The 23,086-nt window shown below is 44.5% G+C and overlaps 1 protein-coding gene across 1 annotated transcript in view; it reads left to right on the top strand.

The window, feature by feature from the left end:
• LOC126484979 (uncharacterized) overlaps positions 1-23,086 on the top strand; it is a 184,600-nt gene that overhangs the window by 146,576 nt on the left and 14,938 nt on the right. Inside the window, exon 3 of the mRNA XM_050108584.1 lies at positions 6,111-6,212. Coding sequence (XP_049964541.1) covers positions 6,111-6,212 — 102 coding nt within the window. The remainder of the gene's footprint in view (positions 1-6,110; positions 6,213-23,086) is intronic.

Here is a 23,086-nt window from a genome sequence, read left to right as displayed (position 1 = left end):
GCAGAATCGCAGTGCGGCTGTAACAGCGAACGAAAAACCTGATGTCCCCTGTGGTTCAATAATTCTGTTTGCATTCGACTTCCGAAGTCGCTGAATAATGATTCACGCTGTGATCTGCGTCAACGTTTGTCCCTAAATTTGCTAGTAAATTTTCTGTGAATTTACTGATTACATCCAGTAAAAAATAAAAATTTGCATGTTATATAATTCCAAAAACAAATGTTCTGTTTTCGTAATACGTAACCTTTCCCTCATAATTTTGTATGAGGCCATCAGACAGGGGTATTGGACAGTTGAGAGAGAGAGAACACGCTTCGTTGCTAAATGAATCTGACCATGTTACGTAACACGAAACTGCATCTCTGGACCTAACAAATATTATAGTTCGTCTGATTTACGTGGAAGAATGTTGTTTTATAAGGATAACATTACATACCATTTTACTACGTTTGTTTCTATCTTTTATTGATCTCTTTCATGCTGTGACAGCCTCTGTAACTCTCCAAGTAACAGTAACCGACTGCTGCTGACTAACAATGACGATACTCTTTTGTCCACTGATTTCGTTTGTGATTACACTCAGCGTCTGTGACTAAACCGGATAACTATTCATTGTTGCTCTACCAATCTATGGAAGACATCCTAACTTGTATTTCATCACATTAGCAAATTATCATATAATTTTGATGTGTCTCAGCTGCACGTAACCATTCCACGGGAAACGCTAACGACTCCGTATTCGCATTATGACGCGTGAGCGCTAAGGCTTGGGCATTGTTGAACGTAAACAGTGTGACAATAACACTGCTGGAGAAAGAGATGTGCTCAGCTCCGAAAGTTCTATAGAACCAGCAGTGCGTCATCCCACTATAGATAGTATTAGGGCAACGTAGGTAAACTTCCTCCTTCTGGCCTTAGACGGCTCATTAGAATCCGACAGACCGCCGCGTCATCCTCTACCTATGGCATCATCGGATGCGGGATGGAGGGGCACGTTGTCAGCATACCACTCTCCCGGCCATTGTCGGATGTCTTGACCTTTGAAACGCCGGTCATCGATCGAGTAGCTGCTCATTTGGCCTCAGGAGGCTGGATACAACCCGTAGCAGTGCTTTCACCAAGGAAAAATGCCTGGCACTATCGGGAAACGTCAGCTGCAGCTCATATAATTTGCTGTTATGTTAAGGCATTCCTAATTTGTGTTACCACCCGCTGCTTGCAGAAGAAGGTAGCAAGGCCTTTCGGGTGTAAGTCATTCGTTTTATTCTCAGTTTTTACACTGATATATGTGTACCTTTGTCTATATATATCGTTTTCCCATAATTTACTCTAAAATGCGTACGTGAGGCGAGTGAATGTGAATCTGATAAGGGTGGCTGGTAGCTATGGTCTCGTAGAGCAGTTTTGCCAACTAGTAATAGCACAACCAGAATGGTTTAACTTTACCATGACGGCAGGTGCTTGGTAAGGTAGACACGGTTAGGTTGGCAAGGGATACCGTGGTCCTCTTTGTTGAGCACAGTCTCTACTTTTGAAAAGCGAGAGCAGTATGATACGTACGCTGTGGGACGTAATGCCACTAACACCTGCCTTTCGGACATTCTGTGGATTGAACTGTCTGGATGTACTTAGTGTGGGATATTTCTACTTAATAATCTTCTTTCAACATTTCAGATAGTAGGGGAAAATCATGCTAGTTATTGTAGGGGCGATTTCGTGTATATATTTATTATTATTATGTTTTTTGTAGGAAGTATCTTGTGTGTAAGTTGGTTTGCTACCACGTGTAGTAGAATACAAAGAAACATCTCTCCTGTGTAAAGTGAGTGAAGTGGAATTCATTTCATTGTATCAAGTAAATCTGCAATCTATAATTGTGCAAAATATGGGGTTGAATTTTTGTATTTTTGGTGACTTGAGGGAGCTGAATGTTGGTAACTTCGTTCTGACATGACTCCACATAATCGATGGTAGAAATCAAGTTCATCATATCACTCATCTTCAGTACAAACTTGCGCCTTCAGCACTTGGCTAACATAAGAATAGGTTGACTTTTCTCCGTGAATGGGAGGAAGAGGAGATTAGTGTTTAACGTCCCGTCGACAATGAGGTCATTAGAGACGGATCACAAGCTCGGATTAGGGAAGGATTGGGGAGGAAATCGGCCGTGCCTATTCAAAGGAGCCATCCCGGCATTTGCCTGAAGCAATTTAGGGAAATCACGGAAAACCTAAATCAGGATGTCCGGACGCGGGTTTGAATTGTCGTCCTCCGGTTTGCGAGTCCATTCTGCTAACCACTGCGCTGCCTCGCTTGGTTTCTCACTGAATGCATGCCGGCCGAAGTGGCCGTGCGGTTAAAGGCGCTGCAGTCTGGAACCGCAAGACCGCTACGGTCGCAGGTTCGAATCCTGCCTCGGGCATGGATGTTTGTGATGTCCTTAGGTTAGTTAGGTTTAACTAGTTCTAAGTTCTAGGGGACTAATGACCTCAGCAGTTGAGTCCCATAGTGCTCAGAGCCATTTTGAACTGAATGCATGAATTTTCTTTGTGTTTACAATGGGTATGTTCAGGCTCATGGTACTCGGAGTGCATGGAAATTCAATTCTTTGCTAATCACTGAATATATTTAATATTGCAGAATGGAAAGAATACCTGCATATGTTTTCCATGATACGTATTTTAATGCAGTTTTCCTGGTTCGGCACATGCTGAAGGTTGAGCCTTGACCTCTTTGCTGAGTATACAGATGACCTGGCAGTAGTTACCGGTAGTGAAGAATCACTTTTATTTTAAATTTTTTTTCTTGGTAAAAGTATGAGTGCGTGACTACGTTATTTTCTATCCTAAACACCATATGATTTTCTTAACATTTTCATGCCTTCCCCATCCTAATTGTCCTGTGTGATGATGTGTACTGCTTGTAAAAGGTTAGCTATTCAGTGCTGATGCATTGGTAAACTTTTTGTTTTTTAAAGTAGGATCATGCATGTACATTATGTTTCTGAATGTATTTGCTTTGTGTGTCTTCACTTAGATCAACCAGGCTTGACAAATTAATCATTTATTAGAATACTTAGAAAAACGAGTCTTATATGTTACGACCCCAGGTTATAAATCCATTTTTAAATAATATGATAGATTTGTACTCTGATTTTTCCGGTGCATGATTCAAGTGAGATAAGGTTTTCCGTTGCACTTTAAAAGAAATATTATGAGGTTCACATCAGTTTGAGTGATCTAGTAAATCAAATAAGAAGTTAAAGACAAGTAAAGAATTAAAGTAACATTTTTTTCTATATAGTGATTCAATCCAGTTCAGTCTAGGCAGATGCAGTTAACAGAGGACTACAAGCACGCTCTACGTAGCTGACCCTGCCACACTCTAGCCTTTGCTTTCCTCTCCCCGTCAGGAATAACATTTTTGTTTAGTAAAGACACGTTTTGCATGCGACCTAGTCTAAAATGGTAAACAGGCAATAATAAAAATATCATAGTAACATTTTAAGGTATCTCAAAGTCATTTATAATAGTGTATACAGCAGTACAAAAACTATGGCTCCAAATAACATGAAAACCATCTATGTCACTGTTCTCAGTAATAAAATACATTAGTAAATACATTACATACTCAATAATAAAAGGTCCAACATCTTCGTCTACACATTAGAACTTTGTTCCGTCTTTCTATTTACATGTAATTAATGGGTATACGAAGATTCTCAAAGTTGGACATTTTATAATTGAATATTTAATGTATTTTACTGCTGACAGGAGTGACGCTGGATGGCTTTATTGTTACTTGATGCCACTGTTCAAACTAAACAGGTATCTAGGAGCGAATAATAGACATGATATACGAGGTGTAAAGGATAATTGTTTACAACGTACCACTGTGATATAGAGGAAGTCGAGACGAACCAATTTGATATGGGACACTTGTGGTCTATCAAGTCGGCAAACTACCACAAACTGGCCAACAAATTCCACGTAAGCTGCAGCACATATGCGTCGCAAGAGATTTTCACTATTCTTTCGCTCTCTTCGCAACGAACTATTACTCCTAGAAAAAAAAAGAATGTGCCTTTTTTGTACGAAATTTAACCTAGTTTAATTTTGTACTGGAATACGTTTTTGCTACAGTCTGCGGTTTTCGAGTTATTCAAGAAAAAAATACAAAAGTGCCCTTTCAACATAACCCACCCCCACATTCACTCCCAGCTGGTCAGGACTTTCGGTATGTTGTTCATGGCACTCTCTTCTATCACCATACAAAAATTTGCAACAGCACATATTATTTCCCATATTCGACCTTTTTCGGCCTTCATTGACTGGTGTTTCTTGGCCACTTGCTTCATCAGTAATTCCGTTAACATTATTAATTTAAGGGTAATGAAAGAAAAACGACTTTTGTAAACGTTAACCAAAAATTAATTACGTTTATATTTTGATGTAAACTTAACCCTTACGAGCGGAATAGTTTCATTGTAAGAAGACCAGACAAACAAAACGATTTAATTGTAAATTGTGAGCTGTTAAAATTACAAAATTGTGAGGTAAAATTTACACAAATATCAGCTTTATAATTTGTAAGTGCCCGACTAGGCCCGTGGCGTGACAGCCCAATGTGTGAAAGCCAAAAAAAGACGCAATGAACGACATGTTAAGAATCCACACTGGTGGGATGAGTGTGAGCGGTGGGTTACCTTGTAGATCACTTTTGTACGTTTTTCTTGAATACCTAGAAAACTGTGGCCTCTCGCGGAAACGTATTCTACAAGAAAATTAAACTATATTGAATTTTTTACAAAATGGTCTCATTCAGCTTTTCTCAAGAATCAATAGTTTGTGCGAAGAAAGTGGAGGAATAACAAAAACCTCACGCAACGCGCGTGCGCTTTAGTTTGGTTTTTGTAGGTGAACTTGTGGTAGTTTCCTGTCTTGATAGACCTCAAGTGTTCTGTATCAGCTTGTTTGCCTCGACTTCCTCTGCACCACAATGGAACGTTGTAAACAGTTATCGTTTACACCCTGTATATTACGTGTATATCTGTGATACTGAAATGCGGTCAAGAAGCTTACGTACTACCATAAATTGCAAAACGTCACGTATCGTACCCTGACAATTACATTTTAAGAAAAATATGCCAAGTACTGGATAGGAGATGGTAACGAGACATGTTGATTGATTACGAAAGACGGTGGAGCCATCTAGAGAATTGCGTTCGGTTGACTTCATCGTGGTGTCACCTGTAGGAAGATATACAGTGGAGCAATGAAATAGAAATGTATTCGATATCATACAGAGTGGAACGTGCAAAAAAAAAAAAAATTAAGCTGTACTCTTACGTCTCACCCTAACCACCCCCACAGAAGAAGTAGCATATACCGAAAGAAAATAACAGAAAACAAGACAGACTCTCTAGGAAAAAACATCACACTGAAACCCGTATAAACTATCATCAAGTAGCAAGTCATTATACTGTCTTTGGAAAGGGGAAAAAAGAGTAACTGCAAATGCCTAATATTTGCCACTCATTTCAGAAGAAGCTCAGATAAAAGTAAAACTAAGTTCGACTGATATTGAAAGTAAACCCAAAAAGGAACAAAAAGACAGATCGTAAAAAATAAAGATAATTGGTTTTGTATTCTGTCGCTGTTCGTTTTCGAATGCGCGCTACATTGAGACAAAAGCCCTTCGTAAACTAGATGAATTGTACCAGGTCGTACATAAACCGCCAGAGGCATTACCATAGTTCCATACGTAGCCAACTTTCTTTCGGCCTGGGCCAGTGCTAAAGTTTGGTCTAGTTTAGATGTTGCCGTGTAAGCTGTTGTAAATAACTTCAAGATTCAGTTGTGAATAATGAATTGTTTATCAACCGCCCTTGGCGGTTGTCGTACGACTTTTTGAAAAAGTGTATGACTGCCGTATTTCTTCAATAAATGCAATCCAGACCCACGGAGCTCAACTACGATTAGCAATGATAGATTAATCTAAAATTTCAGGTGCACTGATAAAAAATTATACCCACTTGATGGTAGCTTGGCTTTTTAAGCTGATTTCTCCACAGCTGAGTAGCCACTAAGAGCCGAAACTCTTTTTCGCAGGACCTGACCCTGATCGCATTGGAGCTGGGCCTCACCATAGGGGCGGCTGTCGCAACTCTCGCCAACTGCGATTCGAGCGAGTCGCGGTTCATCTTTTACGGGGTAAGCAATCACATCCACCAAGTGTTACCTTAAACATCAGCCTTGTGCAGTATTGAACGATCCCCTAGGCGTAGCAAAATCTCCCGTGAACCAGGTGCAGATCCAGTTTTGATGGGGATAATTTTAGTAGATATGTTCCTATTTTTAGTCACTGAAATTCCAAATGTCACAGCTAACTTCCGGAGGATAAAGTATCCTAAAAATTAAGTGTCTCCAAAATGGTAAGGAACTGCAAAATTCACAAGCTCTGTTTAATAAAGGACACATTTCAGTTTGTAGCCGCCCTCCGTAGATCTGCTGTCGTCGACTTCTTTGACGTAAGTCATTGATGTTGTTATCGTCTGTTTATGCCCGACCTTTCGTTATACCTACACATCAGATGGAGCAGCCACAAACATATTCACTGTGACGGCGACTAAATTTCGGGTTTTCTTCAGAATAATAAATGTTGACTTTTTGCACAGTCGATCATCCTTCATTTGCTGCTGCGTTACCGAAGACAAGATAGTTAACGTCTTTGGATGTTAGTTATTATTTCAACTTCCTATTGACGACGGCCGGCCGGTGTGGCCGTGCGGTTCTAGGCGCTTCAGTCTGGAATCACGTGACCGCTACGGTCGCAGGTTCGAATCCTGCCTCGGGCATGGATGGGTGTGATGTCCTTAGGTTAGTTAGGTTTAAGTAGTTCTAAGTTCTCGGCGACTGATGACCACAGATGTTAAGTCCCATAGTGCTCAGAGCCATTTGAACTATTTATTGACGACGTTATTACTTATCCGCATTGTTTCTGATTTTGTATTATTTCTGTCCGATTGGAAACGAAATGTTAAATAGCTTTTAAGACACAATCTACTCTTCGTAATATTTCATAATCGAACCTTCCATCATCCAGAGATACAGTTTGCGGTTTGCCTATGATTATCGTTGACTAATGCTCAAGAAATTGTGGAAATCACTTTAGTTTTTTTATTGACAACTTTTAATAATAAATGATCGTCAACGATTGGGTTTTGTATACAGAGAAAAGGAGGATTGATCCTACAATTATTACCCCCAGCAATTACGGCAACTAAAATGTCCGCGTTTTTTGTAGTTCGACACTCAAGGACCATGGTCCATTACTATATTTCGATACAGTCATTCAAACTTCGTACGCTTTTATTTTCACAAAGCTAAGTGTCCATTTCTGTTCTTATATTCAGTTTAACGTCCCATCGTATAGCCCACAGATCCTATTATTGTTTATTCGGCATGTAATAGCGTTTAATACTGAGCGTTACTTTCTCTCGCGCACTCAATTCCTCAGATACTCTTAGTCTTTGATCTTATGTCAAAAATCTATCTAGACCTCAGTATAAGTTTCAACCTAGGTCTGTCCAGAGTAATTTAACTATAGTCACTTTTCTTGCAGTTTAACAGAAGTGCCCTGATCGCTTCCACAGCATATCACACGGAAATGCCAGCTATATCGCACGCCGCAGCTACGTAGACTTATTCAGAGCGCATGAAAGAAGACAACTTACAATACCCGCGCATGGTTTATATAGTAGAATTTAGAAACAAGAGTAGCCACGTAGAACCCTCTTTGATTTCCCTAAGGCGCTATTTTGCTGTGGGCGTTATTCTGATGAGAAATTCTATATCGATAATTTTAATTAATACTTTTTACATGCTATTAAAAAATTATTTCCAATATTATCGATCGTCTCTCCCCTATATGAGAATAAACGTGATAATATCGTTAACAGTTAAAAGAGCGGTTATAAGTTACGTGCGTGGGAAACTGATGAATGGTTAAGTCTATGGCAGTTTACCGTGAACGTAAATAAAAATAGCACATTGTGCATACATAGGAAAAGGTATCCACTACAGAACAACTGCACTATTGATCACAAATTGCTGGAAGTGGTATCTACCGTAAAATATCTAGAAGTAACTATCCAGATCGACCTCAAGTGGAATGACCACATAAAGAAAACAGTAGGAAAAGGAGACGCCAAACTGAGATTCACAGGAGGAATCTCAAGGAAATGTAACTAATCCACGAAAGATGTGGTTTACAAGGCACTTGTTCGTCCGATTCTTGAGTACTCTTCATCAATTTGGGACCCGCACCAGGTTGGACTGATAGAACAGATAGAGAACATCCAACGAAGAGCGGAACTAGAGGTTTCCTATTGAAATTTTGGGAGGCTAGTTTCGGGGAAGAATCGGAAACTGTACAGGGTGACCCAAAATCTGTTAACATTTTAAAATTCAATAATTCACCAAATAATGTAGGTAGACAGGTAAAAACTGACACACATGCTTGAAATGACATGGGAGTTATTAAAATCCAAACCGTGCACAAAATGACCAACAGATGACGCTTCATATGATAAAAGAGCAATAATTAGCATAAAAATTGATTTTTATCAACGCTGGTGTTCTTTACAGCAAATGCTCAGCATATTCACCGTCATTCATCAACAAGATCTGTAGTCGAGGGCAAATTTTGTGAACGGAATGGTACCGCATATCAGCAGGGATGGTGAGAAACCGCCGTCTGTTCTAGCATTCCTAATGACGTCGGACGATCGCGGTAGATTTGCGACTTCGCATAAACCCACAACCAATGGTCACACGGACTGAGATATCGGGACCTGGGAGGCCAAAAATGACGGAAGTGTCAGCTCACCCGAAGATGTGCGCAAGAGGTCTGTCACGTGTGTAGCAGTGTGACACAGAGCGCCATCCTGGATAAAAGTCTTACCCTCCAGCAGATGTTTATCGATCCTCTTCGCCATTTTCTTCCAGAGAAACTTGTCACTGGACATTGCCCCGTTTGAATACCCTTCTTACGGCGATAATATTGCAAATTGCCCCGTTTGAATACCCTTCTTACGGCGATAATATTGCAAAGCAGCAGTAGCAGATTCTCCATTCTGATAGGAAAGCTTCACCAACACTGCCTTTTCTGGTAAAGACAACATGGCGCGACTGCTGTCGCATGCAACACCCTCTTTTTTTTTTTTTTTTTACTTTATTGTTATTTTAAAACCTGTACAACAGGCAGGCTGTCAGCAGCACACTACGCTGCTCTTCATCCATAGAATATACAAGGACCAAAAACAGTGAGAAGACGCGTAAGTCACAGAACGGTGGGCAATAAAACAGGAGACACATAGAGACAAACACGGAGCCGTTCACACTCGTCGATAATCCACACTGCTAGCTGAGGAGACGACGCACAAACACTGAAGATGACGATGGCACTGGTGAACGATGGAGTGGACGGTGAACACTGAACACTAAACACGACGGCACACACACAAAACACTGATGGCGGTGATCTCCGGCGCGCGAATGTCCACGTAACGTGTGCGAGTCCGGGGACCTGCCAAGAGGGGAACAGGGGTGAGGTGGGGGAGAGGGGAGAAAAAGGATGCCAATGGCTGAGGAGTCGGGGGCAGGAGGAGAGGAACAGGGGAGGGGAGGCCCGGGGGAGGAGGGGGGAGAAAAGGAGGAGGGAGGGGAAAAGGGAGAGGAGGGAAGGAGGGTGCCCAGAGGAGTAAGTACAGGAGGAGGGCGGGAGGATCAAAGTTGGTAGGAGGGGTAGATGGAGGGGAGGAGGGCATCATCAGGGAGGGGGAGCTGGCGGAAGCCACCTTGGGAGAGGGTAAGGAGGGTGGAGAGATGGAGACCGGGTGGGACGTGCGAATACAGGCGCGGCAGCGGGCGGGGGTGGGAGAGGATCGGGGAGATGAGCGGGTGAGGAGGATCGAGTTTGCGGGAGGTGTACAGGATCCGTATCCTTTCAAGGAAAAGGAGGAGGTGGGGGAAGGGGATGAGATCGTAGAGGATCCGTGTGGGGGAGGGGAGACGGATGCGATAGGCGAGGCGGAGAGCATGGCGTTCAAGGATTTGGAGGGATTTATAAAAGGTAGGGGGAGCAGAGATCCATGCTGGATGGGCATAACAAAGGATAGGGCGGATGAGGGATTTATAGGTGTGGAGGATGGTGGAGGGGTCCAGACCCCACGTATGGCCGGAAAGGAGCTTGAGGAGACGGAGGCGGGAACGTGCCTTGGCTTGGATTGTCTGGAGATGGGGAGTCCAGGAGAGGCGACGGTCGAGGGTGACGCCAAGGTACTTAAGGGTGGGAGTGAGGGCGATGGGACGGCCATAGACGGTGAGATAGAAATCAAGGAGGCGGAAGGAAGGGGTGGTTTTGCCTACAATGATCGCCTGGGTTTCGGAAGGATTGACCTTGAGCAACCACTGGTTACACCAAGCAGTGAACCGGTCAAGATGGGATTGGAGAAGGCGTTGGGAGCGCTGTAGGGTGGGGACACCCTCTTTCACTACAGCTCATTTTATACACAGTTCTCATGCGGCGTCACAGATATGCTGCTGTCATCTGTTGGCCGATTTTTGCACTCGCTTTTGGTTTCAATAAAACCCCATGTCATTTCAGACATGTGTGTCAAGCATTACCTCTCTACCTACATTAATCCGTGAATTTGTGTATTTTCGAATGTTAATGGGTTTTTGGGCCACCCTGTATTACTTTCTCCCACGTACATCTCGCGAAATTCTCGCACTGGAAAAATTTGAGACGTTAGAATTAATACACAGGCTTACCGACACTCTTTCTTCCCATGCGTCATTCGCGACTGGAACAAAGAAAGGGCAATTTATTTTGGATAAATGGCAATATTGGTCGTAAATATTGAAATCTTTTATTTTACATATCGATTTCGATCAGTCTGTGGCCATCTGCAGCGCAAATTATTCGAACCTTGTAGGCCCATATCACAACGAGTAGAAATAGAAACACACCAACATAAGTCTTTACGATGGATTGGCAACTGCTAAGGTTAACTGCTAAAGTTACAAGATAGGCTCTTCTGTAAATTTAAAAATTATTGTACGCAGTAAAAGTAAAGATATCTATTGGTAGTAATCATCATATTACATATTATACCTCGTGGAAAATGCTGTGCTGTTGTGGTATGGGCCTACAAAGTTCGAATAATTTGCACTGAAGATGGTTACACAGTGACCGAAATCTGTAAAATAATAGATTTCAACATTTACGATCGGTGCTGCCATTTATCCAAAATATATTTACAATAATACGGTCGTGGTGCACTCGAGTTCCAATGGATTCAGACATCAACAGAGAAAAAGGGGGCTCAGATAGTGATACCTGAAGTACCCTCCGCCACACCCCGTCACGTGACTTGCGGACTAATGACGTAGATGTAGGAGTTGCTCAACTGGATGGGCTTGTGACCTTGCCGGAAACATTCCAACTACGTGCATACGGACATAGAGGGTATGTTACACTTATCGTCCCTCGTTAAAATCATTGCGCAACAAGAGTAGCGCATTATCGGAGGAGAGTACATGTTCTGGGTTTCCTGCAGACACAGCTGGCCTGCGATACGGATAACGGGCGCATCACTGTGTGCGGGTGAAATGCCACGGCAACTGGAAACGTACTCGAACGCTGAAGTACATGGGAAGGTACGATCCTTGTGGACAACAAGTCCAAATCGCACACGTATTAGCTGTGAAGTTCTGGCGATATGTTGACCGACTGCAATGTCGTGTTTAGGATTGTTGATATTTTTAAAAATATCGGGAATCCGATATATCGATATTTAAGAAAATGGCATTATTGGCTTTCGATATATAGAAAAAATCGTTATATAGGCTGAGAAAATATCGACGTACTTGCCTATAAAAATATCGGATTCACATTACAAATACATTGTCGATTTTAGAGCTGTATATTTAAGTATTGATTTATTATTAGGTATTCTGTGTATCAATAAGCTAGCAGCCTACGTATCCCTCTTAGATATGATTCAAATGGCTCTGAGCACTGTTGGTCTTAACTTCTGAGGTCATCAGTCCCCTAGAACTTAGAACTACTTAAACCTAACTAACCTAAGCACATCACACACATCCATGCCCGAGACATGATTCGAACCTGCGACCGTAACGGTCGCGCGGTATCTCTCTTACAGCAAGAACTGAAAAGAAAACGATGCTCGTTTTGAGTCTGGCGGTAACCACTTTTCTAACAATAGTAGTTGCATGTGAGCGGCACAATAAAAGGTGTCTAATGGGTCCATCGTTCGGTTTCGTCACTTATAGGATTTGTCCGGAACACTTCCTATTGAGTTCCCTGTTTCTTTTTTTCCCATTTCTGCAAACGTCAGCTACCTAGCAGTTGTAGTGTCAAAATTATGTAGTGAAGATGAACGATGCAGTTTCTGGTGGTAGCGCCGAGGGCCGATTACGTCAGCATTTCCCCTCACACGTCTCCACCCGCCGCAACGACCAGCCTTGTCGTTTAGATTTTTGTTCATCATTTTCAGCAACTGTTTTTGAAGAATGTCGATATGAAGAAACAGCACACTAGATGTGTCAGAAATTGAAACTTCCTGGCAGATTAAAACTGTGTGCCCGACCGAGACTCGAACTCGGGATCTTTGCCTTTCGCGGGCAAGGGCTCTACCATCTTTTTTTTTTTTCTTTTTTTTTCATTTTTTTTTTAGTGCTCTACCATCTTTTTTTTATGCTCTGACCACTTTTTTTTTTTTTTTTTTTAGTGAGGGTTTTTTTTATTTATTTATATGAAGGAAGGTAGGAGAAACAGAAACCTTTATTATTCACAAAATAAACATAGTACGTCCTGTCACATGATAACTGTTCTGGAAGGATCCTTGCTGCCGTCCTACCATGCAGCATGAAATAACAACAAAATCGAAGTGGGGCCACCTCCGGCACCCTAAAGAAAAGTATTTTGGATATGAAAACAAAATTTGAAATACATCCATTTGATAACTGTTCAAGCGTGAGTTTTTCGCAAGTCGCATACTCGCATAGTGTTCTTAGTCGATCACTTTAACTTGGTCGGTTTCACAAGACAGCACCGCCGCTCATCTTCGCGCACCCGGCACACCCCAGGTATATGGCGGGTCCGCAAAAACCGTTACTAGGAAATTGGCATACCAATCCTTGTACTTTTGTAGCCGTAATAGTTTTGTGTGTCCATCTTGCAAGTATTGCCAGTAATCCAGGACGTTCAGTAAGTTCGTACGTGTGTCTCTATAGATGTAATGGACCGTCATACCTGTGATCCACGCCACCGCGTTCGTCTTATGACGCGGAAAATACGTTTCCTCTGGAAAAAATACTATGTCAGAAGAGACTGCTGTATAGATAGTGCGCCGCATGAACGCTATTATCTTTCTTGCGAGAGTCCAGACAGCCAATGCCTCGCCGCAGACCAGCCGATGGTAGTCCGTATCCAGCACGCCGCATTGCTGACACAAGGGCGAATCCGCCAAATGTATTGCGTACTTTTTATCGTTTGTAGGGTATTTTCGGTTGACGACAAGGTACCATGTTGATCTGACTGATGTAGGTAGGTGGGGGTGGTGGACCGTGCGCCACACCACGTGCCAATTAACAGCTGGATGTTTGCGTTCCACCCTATTCCGGGCGATCTGTCGAAGGAGCAGATGGTACACGTCCTTCGATGTCGACTGTCGGGTCGTCGGTAAACGCTCTCGAACGTAACTGTATTCCACGATGAACGTGCGCACATACGTTAAAGGGGGTGATATATGGCCGACACTGACTGGAGGAAGATGCGATGTTGGTACGAGTTCTTCGATAATCGTCCCCGTAAGCGAGTGGTTCCTGTTGCGCCACCGTTTGAGCATAGTATTAATAAACATGGCACGCGCCTTCTCGTGCACGTTCACTAAACCAACGCCCCCCTCTCGCGCTGGGAGGGTAAGCGTGTTGTACTGTACCTTAAAGAGTTGTCCCAGGCACACATAGTACCCAAAAGCCGCCTGAATCCTCATAGCCATCGTACGCGTCAAGGGGAGAAGGTGTGTCAGGTGGCACATCATGGGCGCGAGATAAAGGTTGACGAGTAACACTCGCTGCAGCATATCCATCGACCGTAGGGCGTTTAGTCGCACTGCCGTGCGGACTCTGAGTAACAGTCTTCGGTAGTTGTCCGCAGCCGTTCCCGCTGTCTCTTTATGAAAGGTGATACCCAAACAGCGAAGGGTTTCCACCGCAGGTAAGGGTCCTTCCGTTCCTGGTTCTAGGCCACGCCCCACATGCATGAATTGTGATTTTCGGTAGTTGACCACACTTCCAGCTGCCATCCCATACGTCTGTAGCCAATCCAGTGCTGTTTGAGTCTCCCTCTCATTCCGTACGAGGAACACAATATCATCCGCATATGCTCTGCATTTGAATGATAAATGCCGTAGGGAGATCCCAGTAAGACGGCGGCGAAGGCCTGCGAGGCACGGTTCTAAGGCAATCGCATAAAGGAGGATCGACGAGGGGCAACCCTGTCTCACTGATCTTAAGATCTTAAAATACTCAGTTCTCCCTCCGTTGACCACCATCGCTGATCTGGCGCCGTGCAACAGCCGCATCACAGCATTGGTCAGTAATGGCGAGACACCCATCCTGTTCATCACCGCCGCGAGGTACACATGATCCACGCGATCAAAAGCATGATCGAAATCTACAGCAACCATCGCCCCCCGGAGGCGGCATGCAGCCGCGAGGGCGACGACGTCACGATAGTCTCCCAAGGCTGTGTGGATATTACTGATGCCGCCAAGACAAGTCTGATCGGCATGTATTCGATGCTCCAGCGACTTTTTGATACGACTTCCCAGGATGCGCATGAAGATCTTGTAGTCACTATTAAGGAGGGTCAAGGGGCGATAATCACAAGGCCGTTTGCCACCACGGGGCTTCGGTATCGGTATCATGAGTCCTTCCGTGAACTGAATGTGAACCGGTACTTCTTGCCGCAGAAGCTCATTAAACATACATAGCCACATCGGTGTCATAATGGTCACGAAGGCACGGTAAAATTCCAACGGGAATCCATCTGGACCTGGGGACTTGTTGCAAGCACCTCGTGTAATCGCTTCTTCCAGCTCTTCACACGTAATTTCGGATAACCCGTCTGCTTCCCCGTTCACAGTCGTCGCGTCAGGGATCTCTTCCAGGACGTTCCCCAGCTCCCTCTGACCCTCCCCGTTGCTCGCATAGAATCTGCTAAAATGATCCGTGAACGCCTGTGCTATGCCCCTTTGTGTTGTATAACGACGTCCATCGCCGAGATCGATCTCATGGATTAAATTCCTGCGTCTTCTTCGTCTTTCCTTTATCACGTAATGCATCGAGGGAACCTCGTTGGGCAGGAAATCCTGCGACCTCGCGCGTATCATCGTACCTGCCATCCTCTGCGTCGCAAGTTGTACCAGCTTCGCCTTAACTCGGTGGACGGCCGTCTGGCGTTCTGGTGTAGGTGGTTGAGCTAACAGTTCCCGGAGAGCCGTAAAGTAAAACTCAGTGGTCGTGCTCTGCCATTGAGAAACCTCCTTCCCATAACCTATTAACGTCCTCCGTAAAGCTGGCTTCGCGCACTCGATCCACCACTGCAGGATAGAACCGAAAGAATTTCGTCGACGGAGGCAGCCATGCCACGCGTCCTCCACCATGCGTCGGCATTCTGCATCTCGCAGGTGGGAGACGTTCATCTTCCAATTACCCCTCCGTCTCCACACCTGCTGTCTATCAAGGTTAACTGTACAAATATATGCCTCGTGGTCTGTAAACGCTGTCGGCCATATTTCTGCGTCCACCGTCGACACTGCTAACGCCCTTGAAACGTAGATTCGATCCAAACGGCCCGCGGAGTGGCTAGTAAAAAATGTATATCCTGGTTGGTTGCGATACTTCAGGTTCCATGTATCGACTAAGTCCATCCCATTGACCAGCTCCCTAAGTTCTTGGCTAGTAGTATAGTTAGGTTGTTGGTCCTTTCTGTCAAGCACACAATTAAAATCTCCGCCGAGTATGCAACCATCGTATCGTCCCTGGAACAACGGTGCAACCTCATGGGCGTAAAAATCTGCTCTGTCCCTTCTCTTATCCGAACCTGACGGTGCGTATATGTTGATCAAACGTATTCCTCCTATGGTCACGGCCGTACCACGGGCAGAAGGCAAATACTCTACTTCGTCTGCACGTATCCCTTCCTTTAATAGTATAGCTGTACCAATGCCTCTCTCGTCACACGGGGAACAGTAAATGTCGTAACCGTAAAAGTCCGAGGGGGGAAGTACCCGAACTTCTTGTAATAGTGCGATGTCTAAATCAGCAGCCTTTATCATGTCACTGAGCATCTTGATTTTCACCGGCGTCCCAATGCGATTGATGTTAACAGACCCTATCCGATAAGCTTGGTGCATGGCGGTCAACATAGATAGGGTACCGTACGGTCGCTAATTTTGCCGTACATAGGCTGCTGTCGGACTAACGTCCCCCGCCGTCCCCTCATATAGTCTGCCATTATTCCGTGCACCCTGCCGGTCTTACACCGGGAGAGTGCGTGGGAGCAGTTCCTCCGGCATCATCTGTTCCCCAAGGGGGTGGCTCTTCTGACCAGTCCCCTAGTGTCCCATCGTTGTCGTGCGATGCAGGCGCCGTAGCCTCCTCAGTAGCCTGTTGCCGTCTATCGAGCTCCTTCGCTGTGTCTGGAGCATCGTCAGCAGTAGGTCGTGCCGCCGTCCCGCTGACCACCGTTGCATCCACGCGAGGTAGTTCTTCTGTATCCATGGTCGTCTGTTCTGTACCCGTAAACTTCTCAGAATTATCTACTAGATCAGAGTGATCGTTCTCCACCGTGAGGCGGCGCTTCTTCCGGCGTTTTGGTGAGCGCTGTTTACGTTGCCGGGCCTCGGAATCAGAGGTCAGCATGGTCTCCAGTTGTTCGTGGGGGACGTCAGAATCGTGCGCCGTCGTATTTTCGACGTCTCCAAGTGCCTTATCTGAAGGGGCCTCAAGCGGAACCGAAGAGAGGGCGTCCTGTGACTGCTGCAGGCGGTCCAGCGCAACGTCGTCTTTCTGTGGCTCGCCACGATCCGCCGCTGTCTGTGTGTTCTGGTACGCGTCTGTCTCGCGGCCCACGTCATCGCGTAATGCGGCGACGTAAGTCATGGGGAGCACAGTCGGATGCGGCGTGAGGGGTGGATCATCCCGTGGCAGCTGTAATAACCTTCGTTGAGCACACTCAGAACGTATGTGTCCCTCCTTCCCACATCCAGAGCACGTCCTTGGTTGTCCGTCGTAAATGACAATCGCCCTACAACCGGCGATGTACTAGTATGACGGGACATGTTTTCGGAGTTCAATCCGTATTTGTCTGACGCCATTGAGGACAGGATACGTCTTGAAGCTCGCCCATTTTTCAGCCACGTGGGATAGGACCGTTCCGTAAGGACGCAGGGCGTCTGTCACCAATTCTTCTGGCACTTCGAATGGAAGCTCAAAGATGCGGATCGTTCTGAGTCCCATGCCGGCGTGTTCAACTGTGACCGCTCCAACATTCCCGTCCGAATGACAGAAACGAAGTCCTTGTCGGTGTCGAAGTAGTAGTTCGTCACATGCCGCTTCATTTATAAGCTTGACATAAACCACGCTGCTGACTATAGATAAGTGGATTCCAACTAGAACGTCAGGTTCGATTTTCACCTCGTCCCGTAAATAACGTTCGATCTCGTAAGCCTTCGGTCGAGCATATTCGGTAACAAAACTAAATTTCAGTGTCGATTTGCGGAAGGACAAGGCCATGATTCGTTCTATGTATTACCGCGACACACCGCTACACACGTAACGTAAACACCTCTCGCGCAGACGTGCGGCAGGGACGTAAACACCGTCCGAACCGCTGCGCCGCCGAAGGCTGACTGAGCTACCGAAGCACGACTCACGCCCGGTACTCACAGCTTTACTTCTGCCAGTACCTCGTTTCCTACCTTCCAAACTTTACAGATGCTCTCGGTCGGGCACACAGTTTTAATCTGCCAGGAAGTTTCATATCAGCGCACACTCCGCTGCAGAGTGAAAATCTCATTCTGGAAACATCCCCCAGGCTGTGGCTAAGCCATGTCTCCGCAATATCCTTTCTTTCAGGAGTGCTAGTTCTGCAGGTTCGCAGGAGAGCTTCTGTAAAGTTTGGAAGGTAGGACACGAGGTACTGGCAGAAGTAAAGCTGTGAGTACCGGGCGTGAGTCGTGCTTCGGTAGCTCAGATGGTAGAGCACTTGCCCGTGAAAGGCAAAGGTCCCGAGTTCGAGTCTCGGTCGGGCACACAGTTTTAATCTGCCAGGAAGTTTCATATCAGCGCACACTCCGCTGCAGAGTGAAAATCTCATTCTGTGTCAGAAATTGTTTTTAACGCAACTAGTTCGCTGTTTCTTTAGATCCGAAATCTTGTTATTCCATTCACACCGCTACTCTCTCAGTGCAGTTGGAGTTCTTTTTTTGTAGCACATATAATTGCTTCACACAGTCTCTGAGAAAGACTCAAAAATAGTAGGAATCCTTCATACAGTGAAAGTTAAAATTACGTCCCACTGTAATTCAAGAGAACAACTTCAAATATGTTCCGAAAACTGTGAATAAAATAGAATACAAAATGAAAATATCGCGACTCGATAATGCCATTTCGACATCGATATGTTGTTGGAAAACTTACTGCGACATAAATCGATACTTTAAGCGAAATATCGGTGCATTGATTTATCGAAATTTTATCAACAGCCCAAGTCGTGTCTAGCAGTTGTGGAATGGTGCCAACTATTTTACTAAGGCCAGACAGAGGTGAGTGATGCTGATATGCTGATTGGGAAGTCCAGATCGTGTGCTGTGCAATTTCCGTCTTAATGGCATTGTGAAAGAACATCTGGGGGGGGGGGGGGGGGGATTGACATATTTTTCCAACGATGACGACGTTCACACAACGGTCTTCAAAGGCCTCCGTGACCAAACAGCAGATCTGTGTCGTCGAGGAACTGAAGGATTGGTAGAACGTTCCGGTTGCTATTTACAGAGACTTGGTGACTATGTTTAAAATAGTGTCATGTTGTTGCATCACTTTGAAATGTAGTGCAGCATTAATAAATGTTATTTGGACTGCCATAATAATACTCAACTTACATCGTAGCACACATTTACAGGCTACACGTATCTGTCGTCAAGAACAAACCCGATGCAGTTCGTAAGTCCACAGGCATAACCACGAAACCACAGGAAGATGAGTAAGGGAAGACATAGGGGGAATGACTCTCCACTGGGAAAAATAAACGCCAAGGCTGACTTGCCGAAAACAGACAGAAGCTACTGTAAGAAACAACATTCCCCTCAATTATAAGCTTGTATTACCATAGCTTGCAGGCTACTTTTCCCGATATTAATGCAACACTTCGTTTTTGTATTGAGTACGTAATAACGATGTCAAAGTTCCGAGAATCTGTTGCTATTATAATTCTGAAATGAATTGTATGTCACAAGTATTTGTCAAATTTTTGAAGGTATTATTTTCAAAAACTATATTTTCTGAAATGAAATTTCTTGGGTGTTATGCTAAAGCAATGTATTATTCACCGATGTAAACAACTTACTATTATTCCAATAAAATATTTGATAAATTTTATGTAAATTAAAGAAAATCATCATTATTACATCAAAATATTTTGCACATTTCATTGTTGTTATTATTGCGGTCACACAAATCTGTACATGTTATAAGTGGGGGTAACGGAAGTTACACAAGGGCTATTCCGAATGTAAGGTCTGATCTGTCACGCAATGGAAACCACTGTGAAAATAAAAAAAAAAAAAATTATAACAGTTAGCTACACCTTCAGTGTGATTGTTTACATAGTTACCGCTCCGAATTAGACATTTGTCGTAGCGTTGTACCAACTTTCCTATACTGTCGCCATAGATGCCAACCGCCTGTGCTTTCTGCCAATTCTGTATATTGGTCCACACCTCGTTGTCTGCGCCAAAATGTTGTCTTCATAGCCAGCGCTTCATGTGGGCAAAGATGAAACTCAGTGGGAGCCATTTACGGGCTGTGTTACTGGTGATCAAACATTTCCCACCGAAAATGCTGCAGGAGCATCTTCATTCCCGCTGCAGACTGCAGCCGAGAATTGTCACGAAGAAGGAAATGCATGACAGTCACGTTAAGTGGGCTGCATCACATCAGATGAAATCTCTTGCCAGACTCTCATACTTGCCAGGAGACACTATTTGCTACGCATCTTTAAGTGCTCACTGTGCGCTCAGAACTGAAAACAGCGACGTGACGCGATCGTTGGGCATACTACAGACACTGCCTAACACATCTGCGTTAAGCTTCATCGCATTTTCACTGTGGTCTCCATTTCGCGCCCTTCGTATCTGGGGGGGGGGGGGGGGAGGGATAAGCGAGGGAGTAGACGGAGACAGTAACTATTTGTGGACGTTCCCACAAGCAAACCCAGGATCCATTCCCCTGGTGTCCCCACTCAAGTGTAATGGTCAGGCATCTCATCTTAAAACAATCTTTCCCATCGTGTTCTGTAAATTTTTCAAAGGATGTGTCCATATATCTGACTGGCAATCCTGTAAAGACCTATTCTGTTTCAAATTTCTTGCATGCCGCTGTGGCCGAGTCGGTTCTAGGCGCTTCAGTCCGGATCCGCGCTGCTGCAACGGCCGCAGGTTCGAATCCTGCCTCAGGCATGGATGTGTGTGATGTCCTTAGGTTAGTTAGGTTTAAGTAGTTCTAAGTCTAGGGGACTGATGACTTCAGATGTTAAGTCACATAGTGCTCAGAGCCATTTGAACCAATTCGTTAAGTCCCATAGTGCTTAGAGCCATCTGAACCATTTTTTTTTTCAAATTTATTGTTGTATGAATTGCTGTCAAACCGACTGACGTATGACGTTAAACTGGGAGACCTGTAGTGTCGATGTTTGGTGCAGGGATTGGCAGTTTGCCCTCAACATTAACAAAGTAACGCAAACGTATAAACAAACGGAAAGATCGATTATTGTGTGAGTAGACGATTGCGGAACCATCACTGGAAGCGGTCTTTAAACATATTCCCACCCCCACATTCACTCCCTACTGGTCAGGAGTTCATACCGTGTGATTCTGCGATGATGTCACAAACTTTCAGGGATGATGGAGAAGGGTTAACGTACCAATATGAGATGAGGGACCCTGGTTCTGAAACTGTCGACTCAAAATCTATGAACGAAAATCGTTTTGATACCTCTGACAGTGGAATACATGTGCCAGCGCTGTAGCTACTGTGCCCTCAGGGTAAGCAACTTTCAGACGTGGTAGCATGGAGAGCTTTGTTTCCCATATTTTTGGAGGAGGTAGTATGGACCAAAACAAGAAGAAATTTGCAGTAAATATGGATTATAAAATGCACACTTTAAGAGCTTGACCACTTGTTCATCTTCAGTGCTGTGACACATCTCTTCTGCTGAACAAATGATTAAGGTATGTATTTTAAAGTCCATATTTACTGCACTTCTTTTCTTCTTTTTTTTTATCCATGTGAAAGTAGCTTACCCTACAGTCTTAGCAACAACACTACCTTTACATGCATTCCAGTGGCAAATGTATCAAAACGATTTTCCTTTATAACTTTCGACTCGGTTGTTCGCGAACCTAAGTCCTTTATCTTAAATTGATGCACCCTTCTCCATCACCCCTGAAAGTTTCTAACATCATCCCCATACATCTGTGAGTATGTGTACGGAGCCATTTATGGGGAATGACCAAATAAAATTAATCGAAGATTCCACACTGAGATTTATTGAAAGTGTCCTGAGAAAGTGTACAGAAGACTACCTCGAAGAATGTAGCTTACAAAATGGTTCAAATGGCTCTGAGCACTATGGGACTTAACATCTAAGGTCATCAGTCCCGTAGAACTTAGAACTACTTAAACCTAACTAACCTAAGGACATCACACACATCCATGCCGAAGGCAGGATTCGAACCTGCGACCGTAGCAGTCGCGCGGTTCCGAACTGAAGCGCCTAGAACCACTCGGTCACAACGACTGGCGAACATAGCTTACAAATACCACTATTTGCTCTATAAGCAAATATTGCTTGTCAGGCTGCGAACCGAACCAGAAAGGACTCGTAGGTGTAATAGAGATGATACAAAGAAAATTAGTACGTTTCATCACAGTACGTTTAGTAAGCGCGCGTCATGGAAATGCTAATCCATCTCTGGTAATAGACGATATAAGAGAGGCGTGATGATCACGCTGTAGTTTGCTGTTAAGATTTCCGTCAGCGTACTTTCCTAGTCAATCAATATATTGCTTCCTGTTCCTTAAATCTCGTCGAATGGTCATGAAGGTGAAACTAGAGAGATGCGAGCTCTCACAAAGACTTACCAACAATCGTTCCTCCCGCCCGCGATTCAGCAATGGAACAGAGAAGGGGGAAGTAACAGTGGCACCTTCCGCCATGTTCCATAAGGTGGACTGCGGAATATAAACGTGGATGTAACACTTTCGGAGTTTGGGACAGCTATAAAGCCGACCGATGTGGTCGAGCGGTTCTAGGCGCTTCATTCTGGAACCACGCGGCGGCTACGGTCGCAGGTTCGAATCCTGCCTCGGGCATGGATGTGTGTGATGTCCTTAGGTTACTTAGGTTTAAGTACTTCTAAGTCTAGCGAACTGATGACCTCAGATGTTAAGTCACATAGTACTTAGAGCCATTTGAACCATTCTTTGCGTCAAAACGAGTGTGGTACTTGGCTTTCGAGCCAATGGTGGAATCATTTCCGTAACGGCTAAGCCTGTAAACTGTTCGCTTGCTGATGTGGTTAAAACATACGTGGATCAACACAACTACGCATCTATCCTTGGGGACTATGTCCACCCCTACATGCAGGTTATTTTTCCTCGGCACGATGGCATCTATCAGCAGGACAATGCAAAGAGTGACAGCTCGCAGT

Source organism: Schistocerca serialis, chromosome 6 (assembly GCF_023864345.2).
Source record: "Schistocerca serialis cubense isolate TAMUIC-IGC-003099 chromosome 6, iqSchSeri2.2, whole genome shotgun sequence".
NCBI lineage: Eukaryota > Metazoa > Arthropoda > Insecta > Orthoptera > Acrididae > Schistocerca > Schistocerca serialis.
Note: the sequence above shows the minus strand (reverse complement) of the source record. Positions and strands in the feature narration are given on the sequence as shown.